This window comes from Sporobolomyces koalae, assembly GCF_050403365.1.
Source record: "Sporobolomyces koalae JCM15063 DNA, S_koalae_JCM15063T_v1_ctg43, whole genome shotgun sequence".
NCBI classification, from domain to species: domain Eukaryota; kingdom Fungi; phylum Basidiomycota; class Microbotryomycetes; order Sporidiobolales; family Sporidiobolaceae; genus Sporobolomyces; species Sporobolomyces koalae.
In genome coordinates, this window is record NW_027481728.1 from 59,550 (window position 1) to 73,659 (window position 14,110).

General features: G+C 54.1%; 7 protein-coding genes across 7 annotated transcripts; 5 read left to right on the top strand and 2 right to left on the bottom strand.

The window, feature by feature from the left end:
* Nucleotides 1-61: 61 nt before the first annotated feature.
* On the top strand, nt 62-1,477 carry JCM15063_000796 (inositol-pentakisphosphate 2-kinase; the record flags this gene model as incomplete). The annotated part of the gene is made up of 3 exons (XM_076680690.1): nt 62-481; nt 554-829; nt 899-1,477. The coding sequence occupies 3 exons, from the start codon at nt 62-64 to the stop codon at nt 1,475-1,477; spliced, it is 1,275 nt and encodes a 424-aa protein (XP_076532182.1).
* Nucleotides 1,478-1,598: 121 nt separating this feature from the next.
* On the bottom strand, nt 1,599-2,699 carry JCM15063_000797 (uncharacterized protein; the record flags this gene model as incomplete). The annotated part of the gene is made up of 8 exons (XM_076680691.1): nt 1,599-1,650; nt 1,741-1,846; nt 1,966-2,017; nt 2,113-2,151; nt 2,211-2,278; nt 2,345-2,386; nt 2,476-2,557; nt 2,661-2,699. 8 exons carry the CDS (start codon nt 2,697-2,699, stop codon nt 1,599-1,601), a joined length of 480 nt encoding a protein of 159 aa, XP_076532183.1.
* Nucleotides 2,700-2,789: 90 nt separating this feature from the next.
* MSM1 (methionine--tRNA ligase MSM1) lies at nt 2,790-5,029 on the top strand (the record flags this gene model as incomplete). The annotated part of the gene is made up of 8 exons (XM_076680692.1): nt 2,790-2,934; nt 3,004-3,197; nt 3,266-3,352; nt 3,429-3,560; nt 3,626-3,737; nt 3,818-4,079; nt 4,152-4,555; nt 4,668-5,029. 8 exons carry the CDS (start codon nt 2,790-2,792, stop codon nt 5,027-5,029), a joined length of 1,698 nt encoding a protein of 565 aa, XP_076532184.1.
* A 256-nt stretch (nt 5,030-5,285) lies between these two features.
* JCM15063_000799 (uncharacterized protein) lies at nt 5,286-7,354 on the top strand (the record flags this gene model as incomplete). Its single annotated transcript, XM_076680693.1, has 2 exons — nt 5,286-5,466; nt 6,114-7,354. The coding sequence occupies 2 exons, from the start codon at nt 5,286-5,288 to the stop codon at nt 7,352-7,354; spliced, it is 1,422 nt and encodes a 473-aa protein (XP_076532185.1).
* A 198-nt stretch (nt 7,355-7,552) lies between these two features.
* On the bottom strand, nt 7,553-9,667 carry JCM15063_000800 (uncharacterized protein; the record flags this gene model as incomplete). The annotated part of the gene is made up of 11 exons (XM_076680694.1): nt 7,553-7,747; nt 7,827-7,889; nt 7,963-8,038; nt 8,135-8,324; nt 8,414-8,509; nt 8,592-8,769; nt 8,839-8,939; nt 9,020-9,145; nt 9,215-9,277; nt 9,356-9,408; nt 9,480-9,667. The coding sequence occupies 11 exons, from the start codon at nt 9,665-9,667 to the stop codon at nt 7,553-7,555; spliced, it is 1,329 nt and encodes a 442-aa protein (XP_076532186.1).
* A 395-nt stretch (nt 9,668-10,062) lies between these two features.
* On the top strand, nt 10,063-11,502 carry JCM15063_000801 (uncharacterized protein; the record flags this gene model as incomplete). The annotated part of the gene is made up of 2 exons (XM_076680695.1): nt 10,063-10,921; nt 11,012-11,502. The coding sequence occupies 2 exons, from the start codon at nt 10,063-10,065 to the stop codon at nt 11,500-11,502; spliced, it is 1,350 nt and encodes a 449-aa protein (XP_076532187.1).
* Nucleotides 11,503-11,963: 461 nt separating this feature from the next.
* Nucleotides 11,964-14,066, top strand: JCM15063_000802 (uncharacterized protein; the record flags this gene model as incomplete). Its single annotated transcript, XM_076680696.1, has 3 exons — nt 11,964-12,660; nt 12,729-13,852; nt 13,926-14,066. The coding sequence occupies 3 exons, from the start codon at nt 11,964-11,966 to the stop codon at nt 14,064-14,066; spliced, it is 1,962 nt and encodes a 653-aa protein (XP_076532188.1).
* Nucleotides 14,067-14,110: the final 44 nt, after the last annotated feature.

The window sequence follows — 14,110 nt, forward strand, 5'->3', positions numbered from 1 at the left end:
TTTTGTCTGATCACGCTTCTCGGTGCGCTCGAATTCTAGTTCGACGATCGCGATAAACGACATGTCCATAACGAGCGAGCTGCCCCCTCTCGCGAGTACCTCACCGCGAGATTGGCGTTACGTTGCCGAAGGCGGTGCAAACCTCGTCCTATCGTACATCCCATTGGAACAAGCCTACTCAAACAAGGTTCTGCGCCTCCGCAAACGATCGAAACGTACTGGACTCTCTGTCGGAGGAGAACCCGACGCTAGGTTCAGTCGTGATGTCGTACAACCTCTGCTCGGTTCGGATCACGTCACGAACCTCACCCGAATTCGAACCGAGTCTTCATGGTTGGTGGAAATGAACCGAGTATTGGACGACACGAGTGCGAGACCGAGATTTCGGGTCGAACAGGATGAAATCGATCACGACAGTCCGTACGCGATCGTCGCGCAAGACCTCATCGGTGGCCACAACGTCGTTGCATTCGAAATCAAGGTCGGATGAAAAACGCCCTCTCTCATGTTGTATATTCCGAGCTCCCGTGCTGAATCACATCGTGTTGGACAGCCGAAATGGGGATTCTTGCCTCGTGCAGCTCAGCTCTCAACCCTCTCTCGATCGATCAAGACGACGTACTGTCGGTTCTGTATGCATCGGTACCACCGAAATCATTCGATCGACGAGCACGATACGGGCTATTGTCCTCTCGACCTGTACAGTCGCGATGAACGACGCATGCGCACAGCGGTCGAAGCACTCGTCTCGGGTTGGATCAGCTCGAACGGGAGTCTGAACAACCTTCGAGTGTTTGTCAACGGTGAACAACAAACTCCCGACAACAACGTGAGGCATCCCCCCAGCTCGAGCAAAAAATCGAGAAACAAAGCTGACATGCGTCTGGGGACTTTGCAGGTGGACCTGGTTTCGAAACTCGCACAGTTGACTCCGAACGTTTCCGAGAAGGAATCGCTAGGTGCAATGATTGCGAACCTCGTGGTACCGACATTACTAGCGTCCCCCGTCCTTTCGACTCTTTCGAACCTTCAATCGAGTCTCGACCCTCTCGACATTGAAGGACTCGCTCGTCTGTACCCACAACTGTTTCTACCTGAAGCTCGTCCTCCGATCCAACCTACAACCGAGGAATGGACCCTGTTTCTCGACGAGAATGTGTATTACACCTTCACACAGAAGTTCAAACGATTCGATTACCTTCGCGAAACGATCCTCGCGTACTTGCTTTCAAACACGTTCAAAGATTGTTCAATTATCGTTCGATTCGACAATTCTCCCGACAATCGTCGTCAGGGTTTGGAAGAACCGGTTGGGATGGTCAAAGTGATCGACCTCGATCCGAAACCGATCACGAAGTTGAGCCATTGGTACCAACTCGATCAAGAGATTGTCAAAGATTGGAATCGGGCAATGGAAGAAACAAGAATTAGGGAACCACAGAGGGAGATTAGGAAATGTTTCGTGTCGAGATCCTGAGGCATTGATATGGTTCACAAATTGTCTTTATCTCTTCTCTCGAGGTCAGAGTGGTTCCATGTCCTCGAAGGGCTATCGGGATTGTACAGCCAAGTCTTTGTTGGTCATTGCTGTTTTTGGTTTACTCGAGATCTACGATTCGACTCTTCATGATCTTGATGCTTTCTCGTGGCCTGACAACACATCGACGAAAAAAAGTAGGAACTCGAGTTCGTTAGAAGAGAGCGAGAGAGATGAGAGAAGCTTTGGAAAAATGAACGTACCGATCTTCAGAATCGACCGCGACTGATCCTAACCGTTGCACGACATTCATACCCGTCAAGACTCTGCCAAAGATGGTATGTTTCTTGTCCAAATGAGGGGTTGGAGCTATGTTTCCGAAGGTTCGGTTAGTGATCAGTTTTTTTTGTTTTGGGAAGAGTTTCTTTTGATTTTTGGAATCATAGTTTTTGAAAGGGAGGGGAGGTTTGCGGGGTCCAAAGACGTACCAAGAGTGATGAAGAATTGAGAACCATTCGTATTCGGTCCAGAATTTGCCATCTGTAACCAGATCAAAAAAGTGTGAGAAAACCCAGAGTTGGAGCTCCAGACTTGAAGTGTGTGTGAGAGAGAGAGATGTCAAGATGAAAACTCACGGCCAAGATTCCAGCTCCGGTGAACCTCAATTCGGGATGCTACCAGAGAAAAGAAGTCAGCAAAGGTGGGTTGAGGGTAAAATTCAGTAGAGACTTGCGATCTCATCTTCGAATCGGTCGCCATAGATACTCGTTCCACCTCTTCCAGTTCCAGTAGGGTCGCCACCTGTATTCAGACTTGGTTGCAAACATGAGTAGGAGCTTCGAAATTGGTAGGGAAAGAGACACTCGCCTTGGATCATAAAGTCTGCAATGATACGGTGAAAGACGGTTCCTGTTGTTGTCAACATCGAGTACAACAGGTGAGCGCCCGCACAGAATTCCTTGATGCACAGATAGAGAGAGAGGGAGACAAGAACGGACCGCTGTAGTACCCTCGTTTGCACAGTTCCTCAAAGTTGCGACATGTTTTCGGAGCGTGGTCACGGTACAACTCGAACGAGATCTACTCGGCAGTCGAAGGTGAGCGAACGGCGAAGCGAAGTGGGGTTTCCAACTCGTCATGGCCGGCAGTTCCGAGACGCATGTTAGCCAAGACGAGAGCTTACCGGACCGAGTGAAGTCTCGAGTACACACGCGACAGGCATCGTTGACAAACAGACTAGCAATGAGAGAGAGGAATCAAGCGATCGAAACTCGCGTGAACTTGATCTCTCGTTGCCGCGCACTCACGCGCAATGGCATTGATCACTACGCCCCGGCGCCAGTTCGTGAATCTGTGCCGGCACTTTCGGCCGAGCGCGCGACCACTCAACACCAGTGCGAAACGGCTGAATACGACCGACTTCTTCGCGACGACCCCCATCTTCTATGTCAATGCCGGTCCGCCTTGTCCTTCCCTGCTCGTCTAAACAGTAAACGACGCTGACATGAGATCGAAACGAAATTCAGACCCGCATATCGGACATTTGCATTCGACCCTACTCGCGGATGTCTACACGAGATGGAACGCACTCGCACACCCTGAAACACGAGCGGTCATGTGCACCGGAACCGACGAACACGGGCTCAAGATCCAACGGGTGGCAGAGTCGCAACAGGTTGAACCCCAGGCGTTGTGTGATCGCGTGAGCGAACGATTCAGAGTCAGTTTTCCCCTTCCCTTTCACTTCGCCGTTTTCCCGCTCACCTCTAATTTGACTAAGGAAATCAGGATCTGACGAGAGCTGCAAACGTCGATGCATCCGTGTTTATTCGGACGACAGAACCTCGACATCGAATAGCAGTCGAACACGTGTGGGTACGGCGCAACCTTTCACACGAAGACGGTCCTTCCGGATTCCAGAACTGAACCCTTTCACGTGCGACCAACACAGAGAGAGCTCGAGAAACGAGGGTACATTTACAAATCGAGTTATGCCGGATGGTACGCGGTATCGGACGAGGCGTACTATGCTCCAGCTCAAGTCGCCGAGACGGTCGATCCAACCTCGGGTGAAAAATACATGGCAAGCTGCAAGATCTCCGTTCGATACAACCTGCGGGGCTCTGCTCAGCCTCTTTGTACTTGTAGGCTTCGATTGAGACGGGTACTCGGGTCGAATGGATGGAGGAAGACAACTACAAGTTCAAACTGTCAGCCTTTCGAGAACGTCTCATTGAATGGCTCTCGTCAACCCCGAACCGTAAGAACACCCTCTACTCCTCAGGTCACGTGCACGAGACTAACGAGCACGTGGTTCCACCCACTACGACGACTGGTTAGCCGTTCAGCCTCCATCGAGAACGACGGCGCTGCTCGCATCCATCTCGCACCCGTCCTCGACCGACCTCGCAGACTTGTCCATCTCTCGACCCCGCTCGAGATTGACGTGGGGGATCCCAGTCCCTTCTGATCCGGATCACACGATCTATGTCTGGATCGACGCACTCGTGAATTACTTGACCGTCTCGGGATACCCGTGGCTCGGAACGGACAACAAACTGTGGCCTCCAAACTTGCAGGTCGTCGGCAAAGATATTATCAGGTGAATTTGTTGATCCCCGTGCACTATTCCCAAAGTTCCAAGACAGCTGATCCTTGGGATGACTGCTCCTAGGTTCCATGCGCTGTACCTACCAGCAGTACTACTCGCCTTGGACTTGCCCCTGCCGAACCACATCCTCACTCACGGACACTGGACGATGGATCGATTCAAAATGTCGAAATCTCGAGGCAACGTCGCGAACCCGTTCGAAGCCATGTCACAATGGTCTCCAGACGCGATTCGCATGTTCCTCATGCTCCGAGGGGGCAACTCGAGTACCGATGCCGATTACTCGGAACTCGAGATTGAAAAGTTTTACAAGAAAGATCTCGCGGGACAAATGGGAAACTTGTTGCAACGTATTACGGGGAAACGCATGATTCAGAAACTAGGGGATGAGACATTGTTGTCGATTTCGCCGTACCAGTTTGAACCGGAAGACCAAGAATTGATTCGATTGCTCCAAGAGCTACCAGGTGAATGGAATTTCTTTGAATCACCTCGGCTCGTTTTCCCCCTCTCCCGCCTTGCTGCAAGAGTTGCTAATCCAGATTACTCGTATTACTTGTTTGATCCCTCCCTTTACAGACACATTCTCGAATCATCTCGCGAATTTCGAAATCCATCGAGCGCTCGGGTCCGTGTTTGACGCGCTCTCAGCAGCGAACCGACACATTCAACTCCTCTCGCCCTGGCTCGCGACGGCAACCTCCACCGAAATTCATCGATCGTTGTACCTCTCGAGTGAGACTCTACGAATCGCAGGGATCTTGTTGCAACCGTTCATGCCGCACAAGAGTCGACAATTGTTACAAGCACTCGGAGTCAGGGAACAGGATCGAACTTTCAAGATGGCAAAGTTTGGACAAGGTACAGAACGAGATCCGGTTCGAGTAGTCAAGGGAGGTTTGTGGCCAGCAGTGGTCGTCGGGTCGACGGAAAAAGTTTAGTACCGTTTGACTCGAATCGAAGTGAGCAATCAACCACCGTTGTATCTTCGTTCGATGCACGCGCACAGACAAGTGTCGCTTGAACCCCGATGGGCAATCTAGAACGCCGCGTACAAAGCTCGCACCTCGTTTGTTTCCCCTTGTTCCCAGTTTGAACCGTTCCGCTCTCTCTCTCTCTCTGTTTTCTCGTATGACATGTCCTTGAACACGAAGCCGGCCTTCAAATCTGAGACGAGATATGATGCAGCTTAGATCGATGCTGCTGGTGGTCGTGGCTCTGGTCCTCGCGCCTCTCGCGATCCTTGTCAATGCACGAACGACCGTCTTTCGTCCTCTCGATTCACACGTCAAGTACAGCTCGCAGGACGATTGGCAACCAGTAGGAACGGCTATACGATCGGACAAGGCGGGAGCGACGGTCACGATCCAGTTCGCAGGTCAGTTTTTTTCCTTCAAAATGCTGCATCTTCGTACATTTGCAAGCAAGGTTGGTTACGTGAGCATAGCTGAATAGTAACAGAATCTCGTTGACAGGCGAACAGATTACGTTGTTTGGATCGACCGCCCTTTCAAATCGTTCCATCTCTGTCTCGATTGACGAAGTTGATCAAGATCTTGGTTTATACGTTCCTTCGACATCTGCAAGCAGATCAAAGTTGTTTCAGGCGAGCGAACTTGATGCGGAAACAAATCATACGCTGGTGCTCGAACAAAAGGATGCCGGAATCCTCGTACTCGACAGCATCGCAATCGCATACTCGCAAGTAGTGTCAACCATTTTTCCGAGTCCCAGAAGGTGTACCGGAGAAACTGATGCCGTAAGAGAGGGTCAACAGTTCGAACAGCACGCGAGTTCCGTCCCTTGTAGACGGCCCTTCCTCGGCTCAAGCAACTTCGACAACTAATTCTTTACCCACTGCTCCTGATATCGGCGCCAAAGATCATTCACATGATTCGAACCGACACCAGCCATCCCCGTCAAGCTTGGTAGGCGCAATCATTGGATCCCTCGTTGCATATGGGCTCCTAGTGGGCATTTTCGCTTGCTGGGTTCGACGCCGTCGTCAGTTTCGATCGTCATCAGATCCGAATCATGCGACCAAGCGTAACAACTCGACGCATGTCAATCAAGAGAATGGAAAGCGACGCGGTTCTTCCATCCTTGCTGCGTTCCAACGACGTCCTTCTTCCTTGCTGCCTTGGAACACCGCCCCTCGTGAGCCTCTTCCTCCCTTACCCGCTACTCTCGATGGTTCGACACATGGAGGTCTTGGTTCCTCCTTTCGCGGCAACGCGGTCGCACCCGTCATTGTGGGGTCTCAGACTTGGCAATCGAAACTCGCTCGCGCGGCGAGTTGGAGGCGCAAAACGGAACGGTTGGCCGAGACTCGCAAATTCTATCAACTTGGCGAACCGAGTCGAACTCGGTTTGGGTACGGTAAAGGTGATACGCTTGGGCCTCCTCCAGCGGTCCCGTTGCCGGAACCTCCACGGGATGGAGAGAGGGAAATGGAAGAGCGTTGGAGAGTTCAAGATCCGACGCTTGACGTCGATCGTCACTATCAACCAGCGGTCGAAAAGCACATCTATGCGACAGTTGCATCTTTGCATGCAAACAACGATGTTCGATGTGAACAAGCGTACGGTCAAGCTCTTTCGACTGGGACGCATGAAACCGAAATCTCATCCATCCGAGCGGCATCTCCGACTTCGACTAGTCATCCAGGAGGACATTTGCGTCGCAGGAGCAATCCAGTATCGCCTGCTACAGCCAAGCATCGCTTCTCGAAACCCTTACCCTCCTCACCACTGCACGAACCTGAGCCGTTTTACCAAAACCCATTCACCTTGACTCAATCGGCAACGGAATCAAACGATTCGTCTTCTCGTATATCTTCATCAGACGTCGAGAACGCCCGAATTGCTCGAGCTGCAATCCGGGGGATCGGTGCATCTCAAGCAAACGTCCCTTTACATCCGGAATCCATCACGTCCACCAATGGGCAAGGCATCAATGAGGGAAAAGCCAGTGGCAAAGACTTCTTGCAAGGGACAGTCATGGTCGAAAGGAAACCGAGCTTGACGAGGATCATCAACGGGCGGATCGCAGTGACGACTGATCCCGTTCTCGGCACGACAACGACGACCACGACACGAGGAAGACACAAGAGTCTGGCAGGATTGATAGATCACGTCGGGCAGCAAGGGATCAAACCCAAAAGACGGCGAGATCGCTCGCCCGGAGAAGAAGACAGGCCAGATTTTTGGGTCAAGCGAGACACCTTGCCCAAATACAGCCTTACGAAAGGCGATCCAAGACGGTAGTGACGATATTAGACCAGATTGCGTGGTAGCAATAGCATAATTGAGTTTCCTGTGCGAGCGCTAACTATAGTATTCTGTTTCATGTATTGGTCAATTGTCCCGCTAGGATACAATTACACTTTCGTATCATATCATCATTGCTCGGCCTGCGAGATCACAATGGCTTGATCATATGTTCGGGGTCAGGGTGAACGTCCCTCACTTGCGCGCCTTCTTCTTCTTGCCTCCGGCTCCGTTCCCGTTCATGGATGTTTCCATCTCGATCACGTCTGCCCTCTTGGTTGGCAATACCCACCCTGGTGCTCGAGTCAACACCTCGACTCCTTTGGGAGTGATCAACAACGTCTCCTCGAATTGAGCCGAAGCTTTACCATCGCACGTCGCCGCAGTCCACTAAGAAACAGGGTCGGTAGGGAACATGGTCAGGCGCCGCTTCCGACGACGGGAAGGAAACAGACAAATGTGACTTTACGTTGTCAGGCCAGTGTACTTCTTTCTGTTGTCCGACACAGATCATCGGTTCGATCGTAAAGGTCTGTGATACGAAGGGTTAGGCTGAATCAGTTTCTCACTCATCTGCGCCGAGTAAGGACCAGAAAAGAACTTGCCTGTCCAACTCGCATGGTGCCTGAAGCACGGTTACCAGCGTAGTGAGGTACATTGGGAGCGGCCGGGTGGAACAACCTGTTTTTCCAAAGGCCAGAAGAACGATGTCAATACACCTGTCAAACGTGACCCATGTAGGAGGTCATGATCGAGGTGGAAGCGATAAAACGCAACTGGTGAATCCCATGTCCGACATATGTCTTGTTCGTCGAGAACCCTCGCTTGCTCGCGATCAACTCGATCGTCTTGCCGAGGTCCTGATACTGGAATCCAGGTCGACACAGTCGAATCGCTTCGTCGAGACATTCACGGGCACACGCGATTACATCGAGGTTCGTCTGCGAAACCGTACTTCCAACCGGGTCTGCGATCATGATCGTGCGATTGTTGATGCTCTTCATCGTCAGGTTTTGCCGGCGGGATGTATCAGATGGTCCATAGAAGGGGACTGACAAGTAGCGTTGATATCTCCATGGAATCCACCATGGTACAAGGTTACATCGAGATTGACGATGTCACCCTCGACGAGTGGTCGAGCATCAGGAATACCTGCGAGAGAACCGCCCAGACGCAAGGGACCGTGTCAGGCAGAGAGAAGGGGAGCAGCTCGGGTCGAGTTGAAGGCACGAACCGTGACAGATAACCTCGTTGACACTCGTGCAGACACTCCTCGGGAATTTGTGGTACCCGAGCGGACTCGGGTACGAATCGCGCTTGATACATTCTTCATGCACAATCTGATCAAGCTCGAGGGTCGTGATCCCCGGTCGGATCGCAGCAGCGGCAATATCGAGTACTTCGCGCGCGAGCTATCACGGATGCTGCAAGTCAGATCGCAAAGCAGTGAGAGAACCTTAGAGAACGACTCGGGCACTTACGCGACACACTTTGCGCATACCTTCGATCTCCTTGGCATTCAGAATCTTGCCGCTACGTTCGATCCGGTTTGCAATCTCTTCCGAGAATGATACACCGTTCACTGTCAGGAAATAAAGAGTAAAGGGCAAAACTCAATCAGTAGTATGTCTTTTTAAGGCGCGTCGATCGAAGCAGCCTCACCTTCGGTTGCATAGTCGGGTTTCGGAATGTGGTCTGGTACTTGTCGTTTTGCGACAGGATCCTTGACGGGCACAACCGCTCTCAAAGGCCCGGTGTAGGTAAACCTGCCGTCGAATGCGTCTTTTGCTGTGCACGTAAAAGGCTGAAGCAGTCAGTATCAATTCTCGAGGAGCTTGGAAGAAATCGGAGACGAACTGTTTTCGGGAAACTGGTAGTTGCCAGGCCCAGTCTTGACGTGCAGGAGCTTGTGAGTCTTCCCTGCATACAAGTTTTGAGGATTGTACCGCAGGGAGGATCAGTTGGACCTCTCGCGAGGGACATGACTCGATCACGAACAATTGTCACGGAAACAAGTTGGACTGCAAAACTGGGCTCCTGCAACCTTGAGGCTTCACGTTCGAGAGAGGGTCGAATCAGACGCGATCTGTGCTTGGCTCGTGGATGGGCAGCGCTCACTCACGCTTGGCACGTCGGACACGTGTTCTTGCGATCTGCAGGGTTGCCACACCCGCTCATGCACAGCGGTACGCCGGCGCTGGAAGTGGCAGAGGAACCCGACAATGCGGTCGCTCCGCCGGCATTAGGAGCCACACCATTCGTGGTCGTCGCCGGCACAGGCGTGGCGTCTCGAACTTGAGCAGTAATCATCTTCGACAGTGCCGGTTCGAGAGTCGATAGTGCCGGGTCGAGGGTCGAGAGGGACCGTAGAAGTGGTGAACGAGCGAGATTGACTGCGAACTTTAATATCGCACGTGCCTACGGACGAGGCCAAGCTTTTTTGCAGGGAAATCTTTCGACTCGCGCATCGCGACCCGAGACCGCTGCGAGTAGATCAAAGCTTCTGGAATACCGTAAAGTCCATTACACGATGCGGTCCGACCGTTCCGAAGGTCAATTGAGAGGTCCCCACATCCGTGCGCGGCGGATCGGAAGAGCCGGCTGCGGCCTGCGGGTCGTCATCCCGTTCGGCCGCTCTCAGATCCTCCCTCTTCCCGGCTCCATCGTAAGCCGTCGTCGCTCCACCCGAGCAGCTAGGAGAAGTCATGAGTCGTTCTCCATCCCCATGGGGGCAACGAGCACTCGGAGTCGCTCCAGCTTCCCCTTCAAATTTCTCCAGCTCCTCCGCACGCCCGCCATCTTCAAATTCCCTCGTCGAGTTGAACGAGCACTCCACCGCGAGCGCGTCGTCCAGCCAAAGCTCGCTCGTGCATTCGACCTCGCCCCCGTGCAAGCCTCAGCTGCCGCCCTCGCCCCGAACGGCCCAACCGATCACACCGTCGATCCTGCTAAATCCGCTTCCAGCCTCGGCTTCGAAATCCGCGTCACTTTTGGACCGCCTGCCGGGCAAGCGACGGACGAGCATCGTCGTCGAGGTGCACCATTCGCCTCCACCTGCCCACTTTTACCAGGACTTGGACCGGCACGCGGACGAGCAGGACGACGAAGACGAAGCGCGGGTTGGGAGATCTACCACTAGCTTCGCATCTGCGCTCTCTCAGCAACCCCAATCGTTTCACAGCAACATGTCTCCACCTCGACCAGACCTGTCAGGCCTGCGTTCGAGGTCGGCTTCCCCCATCTCGACTCCTCGCTCGTCGTCTCCCGCTCGACCGAATCCTGCACTAGACCAACCCACTACATCATCGTCGACTCTGAATAGCGCGGCACCGGCGAATGGCTCTCCGAACTCGGCGTTTGTTCCCCTCAGCTCGATCATGTCGAATCGATCTGCATCGTCCTCGAGCTCGAGAGGATCGTCGGGACAATGCATCCGGTTCGCACCTTTGCCTCCTGGGCGACGACCGAACCGCAGCAACTCGATCTCACTGGGTGTCGCATCGCGAGCCAAGATGATTAACGCGCAAGGCGGTCAACCTAACCTCCAGCAGGCTCGTTACGCAGGTTAGTTACACCCGCGCTCACTAGCGACTTTTGTGGATCCATTTTCGAGACTAGCCAGAGCTGAACCTGCATTACTTTGATTCTCGGTAGGTCCTCTGCAGTGGTATGAGGGTGGTGATTTGCCGGAAGACGTGTACACTTGGCGCGACGCACAACGCGGCCTGTCGAAAATCTGGAAAAAGGTCAACGGCGGCAAAGATTCGGAAGCGGCGGCGGCAGCAAAGAAGAACCGCAGCGCGTCTCTCTCGTCGACGACGAGTAGTGGCAGTGTCGATGAAGCACGGAGGATGGAACGCGAGGCGAAGAGTGGAGGGAACAAAGGAGAGGTTGAGCATGTCGAAGAGGCAGTCGTTGTACCGGAAGACTCGGACCGGATAGACGAAGAGGGAGAAGAGGACCTCGACACGGAGAGCGAGTTCACGTCACCTCGAACCCCGCCAGAAGGTTCGGCGCTTGGCCTGACGAATGTCGGTATCGACGATGTCGAGCTTGAGAAAGAGCGTCGACGCCGCGAGAAGGGCAAAGGGAAGCAGGTTGACCACCACGTCGACGAGGTCAACTCGCGATTCCAGATGGCGTGAGGATTTGCACGTGTCCGTATAGTTGTCAGTACTTATGTTGTCGATTCACCCTATTTTTCGAGCGGGGGATCCGTTTGTAACGTTCAGGGTTCAGCCCGAAGATATCGTTCAAAACTGCCCGTCTTGTTGTACTCGGTACCCTGTCAAACGCGTGTGCCAGTGCACGGGTCGAAAACTCAGCGCAATGCGGGGCCCGTGCGAGATAATATTATTCGACCACCTCAGATCGGATCGCGCTGCAAGGTCTCTGTCATGGCAAATTTGAGAGCAGCTGTGAGCTACGAGTGATTGTTTGGCACACATGCCTCGCCGTGCGCGACTGTGTCTGCCGATCGTTACTCGCGGGTCTCTGTGTAATCGTAATTTGGAATCAACATTCGGGACAATATTAATTCGCTGCAGTCGAATATTATTACGAGGTATTATTGCCTTCCTCCCGCTCGCACGACTCTAGGGCAGGGATGGCGCAGTCGCCCCCGCTGTCAGACGCTTCGACCTTGCAGCCCATCATCAAGCGATCGCTTTCACCCTCGTCAGCCGTGTCGAACTCGGCGCTGAAATCACCGCAATTCTCTCCGACTCCTGCCTCGCCCAGCGTGCACCAGGTCGCTCCTGGTGCAGGCAATCAATCATCGTACTTCTCTCAACACCACTCGGGATCGATCGCGACTCCGATGGCGTTAACGGGCGCTGACAGAGGATCGAAGGAGCCCTCGACGACGTCAGGCATCTCCCCGACGCCTCCCCCGCCGACCCCGGGCATCCTGTTGAACAAGCACGACTCGACGACGATCCGAGAGCGTCCGAACTCGCCTCCTGTCCCTCACGTAGTTCCCGAGCCGCTCTTGCGAGTCGCTTCTCCAGCCGAGTCAGCCGACAGCGGCTTCTCGTCCGATGGCGTGCGCTCGCCTCCTCCCGCTCTAGGATCTCTCGTACAGACCGCATCTCCGTCTGGAGCGGGTACCAAGCCAGCGCTCGATTCGCTCGTCACGACCGACATCAAGCGCGCTCTGTCGCCTCCCTCGCCCCACTGTCACTTTGCTCCGCTGCCCAAGCCCGAAGAACGACCGCAATCGAGGAGGAGTTCGATTGTCAGTGGACGGGTGAAACCCTTCGTGCCGAGGCCGCCAGAACGCAGCGACACCATGTCGACAACGGGTCAGTAGATTCACATTCTCCCCTGCATGTGCCCCCGACTTGCGCTGATCTAGTGCGTTATCGATTAGGCGACGAAGAAGCGATCTCTCCTGGCGAATACACGCCGTCGCTGTTGCCTCACGGGCAGCAGCACTCGTTCTACTCACCCACAAGTCCGTCCTCGACTTCAGAACACTTTTCGGCTCTGTCCCAGCGACTCTCGTCTTCGCTCACGTTCGCAGCGCCCACTCCGCGTCACCCAGCGTCTCCTTCTCGACCGGCGTCACGCCGATCTTCCTCTTCGCGCCGTTCCCGCTCGCCTTCCCCACCCGGTTTGTCCCTGCGCGGTAGCGATCGAGGCGATCGACACTCGGCAGGGTCGAGGACGCACTCGCCGAACCTGTCGAGAAGGCCGTCGACGGATGCGCTCAGCTTACACTACATCGAAGCCGGTGCCGAAGGCAGTGGACGTGGGGTTAACCTCAGCCGACAGAACTCGCGAGCTGGATCGGATCGTGGATCGTCCGCCTCCGCCGCAGGAGGCGTATTCGATGAAGCGTTCACGTTGTCAGGAGTGCCCTCTGGAACTGGGATCCGAAGACCTCAATCGACCGAACGTCGGTCGACGTTCGATCCGACGACGCCAATGAACAAATCGCTCTCGAACTCGTCCTCGACCATGATGTCGTTGCACAACGGGAACGGCATGATGATGATTGACCGGGACAAGGAAGCCGATTTGCACCGGTTGATCGACAAGGCTCAACATGGCAACGTCGATGCCGAACGAGCGGTCAGTCCCGCGTTGCACGCGCAAGCGGTCAAACGAGAGCGCGAAGGTAGCGTCGGTCGCAGCAGGCAGGGCGAGCGGGAAGAGGTACAAGTCGTCGAGCTTGGACGAGCGGACGATCGAGCAGACGCAGAAGAGCTCGAAGAGGTGCAGGAGGAAGAGGAAGAAGGGATCGAAGAGGAGGAAGAGGACGAGGACGACGGAGATGAGGACGAAGAGGATGAAGAAGAAGGTGCTGTCCCATCCTATCCGGTTGGACTCTTCCTGCCTCCGCACATGACTGACGGTTTCTCGTACGCAGGCAATGGTGATTCGGAAGACGAAGAACCGGATCGCAGTCGAGAAGAGGATGACGATGATGACGACGAAGAGGAGGAAGAGCCCGCTGAAGAACGCAAGACGAGCAAGGGAGCTGCGGTCGAAGTGAGAGGCATTCCGTGTGGACCTGAAACCCCGAGACTCGCTCATTCTGACGCACAAACTTGTCGATTGACAGGTCGTTCGTTGGCATCGAGACGATCCAGCCCCTGATGCAACTCGATCGATTGCCGAAGACGCAATCGCGGAAGAAGAAGCTGAAGCCGAGACAGATGAACAGCACTCGCCGACAACTCCGACTGCGCACACGACACACTGAGGTTGTCCATATCCAGGGTACTGATTGCCTTCAGATCCGAAGTT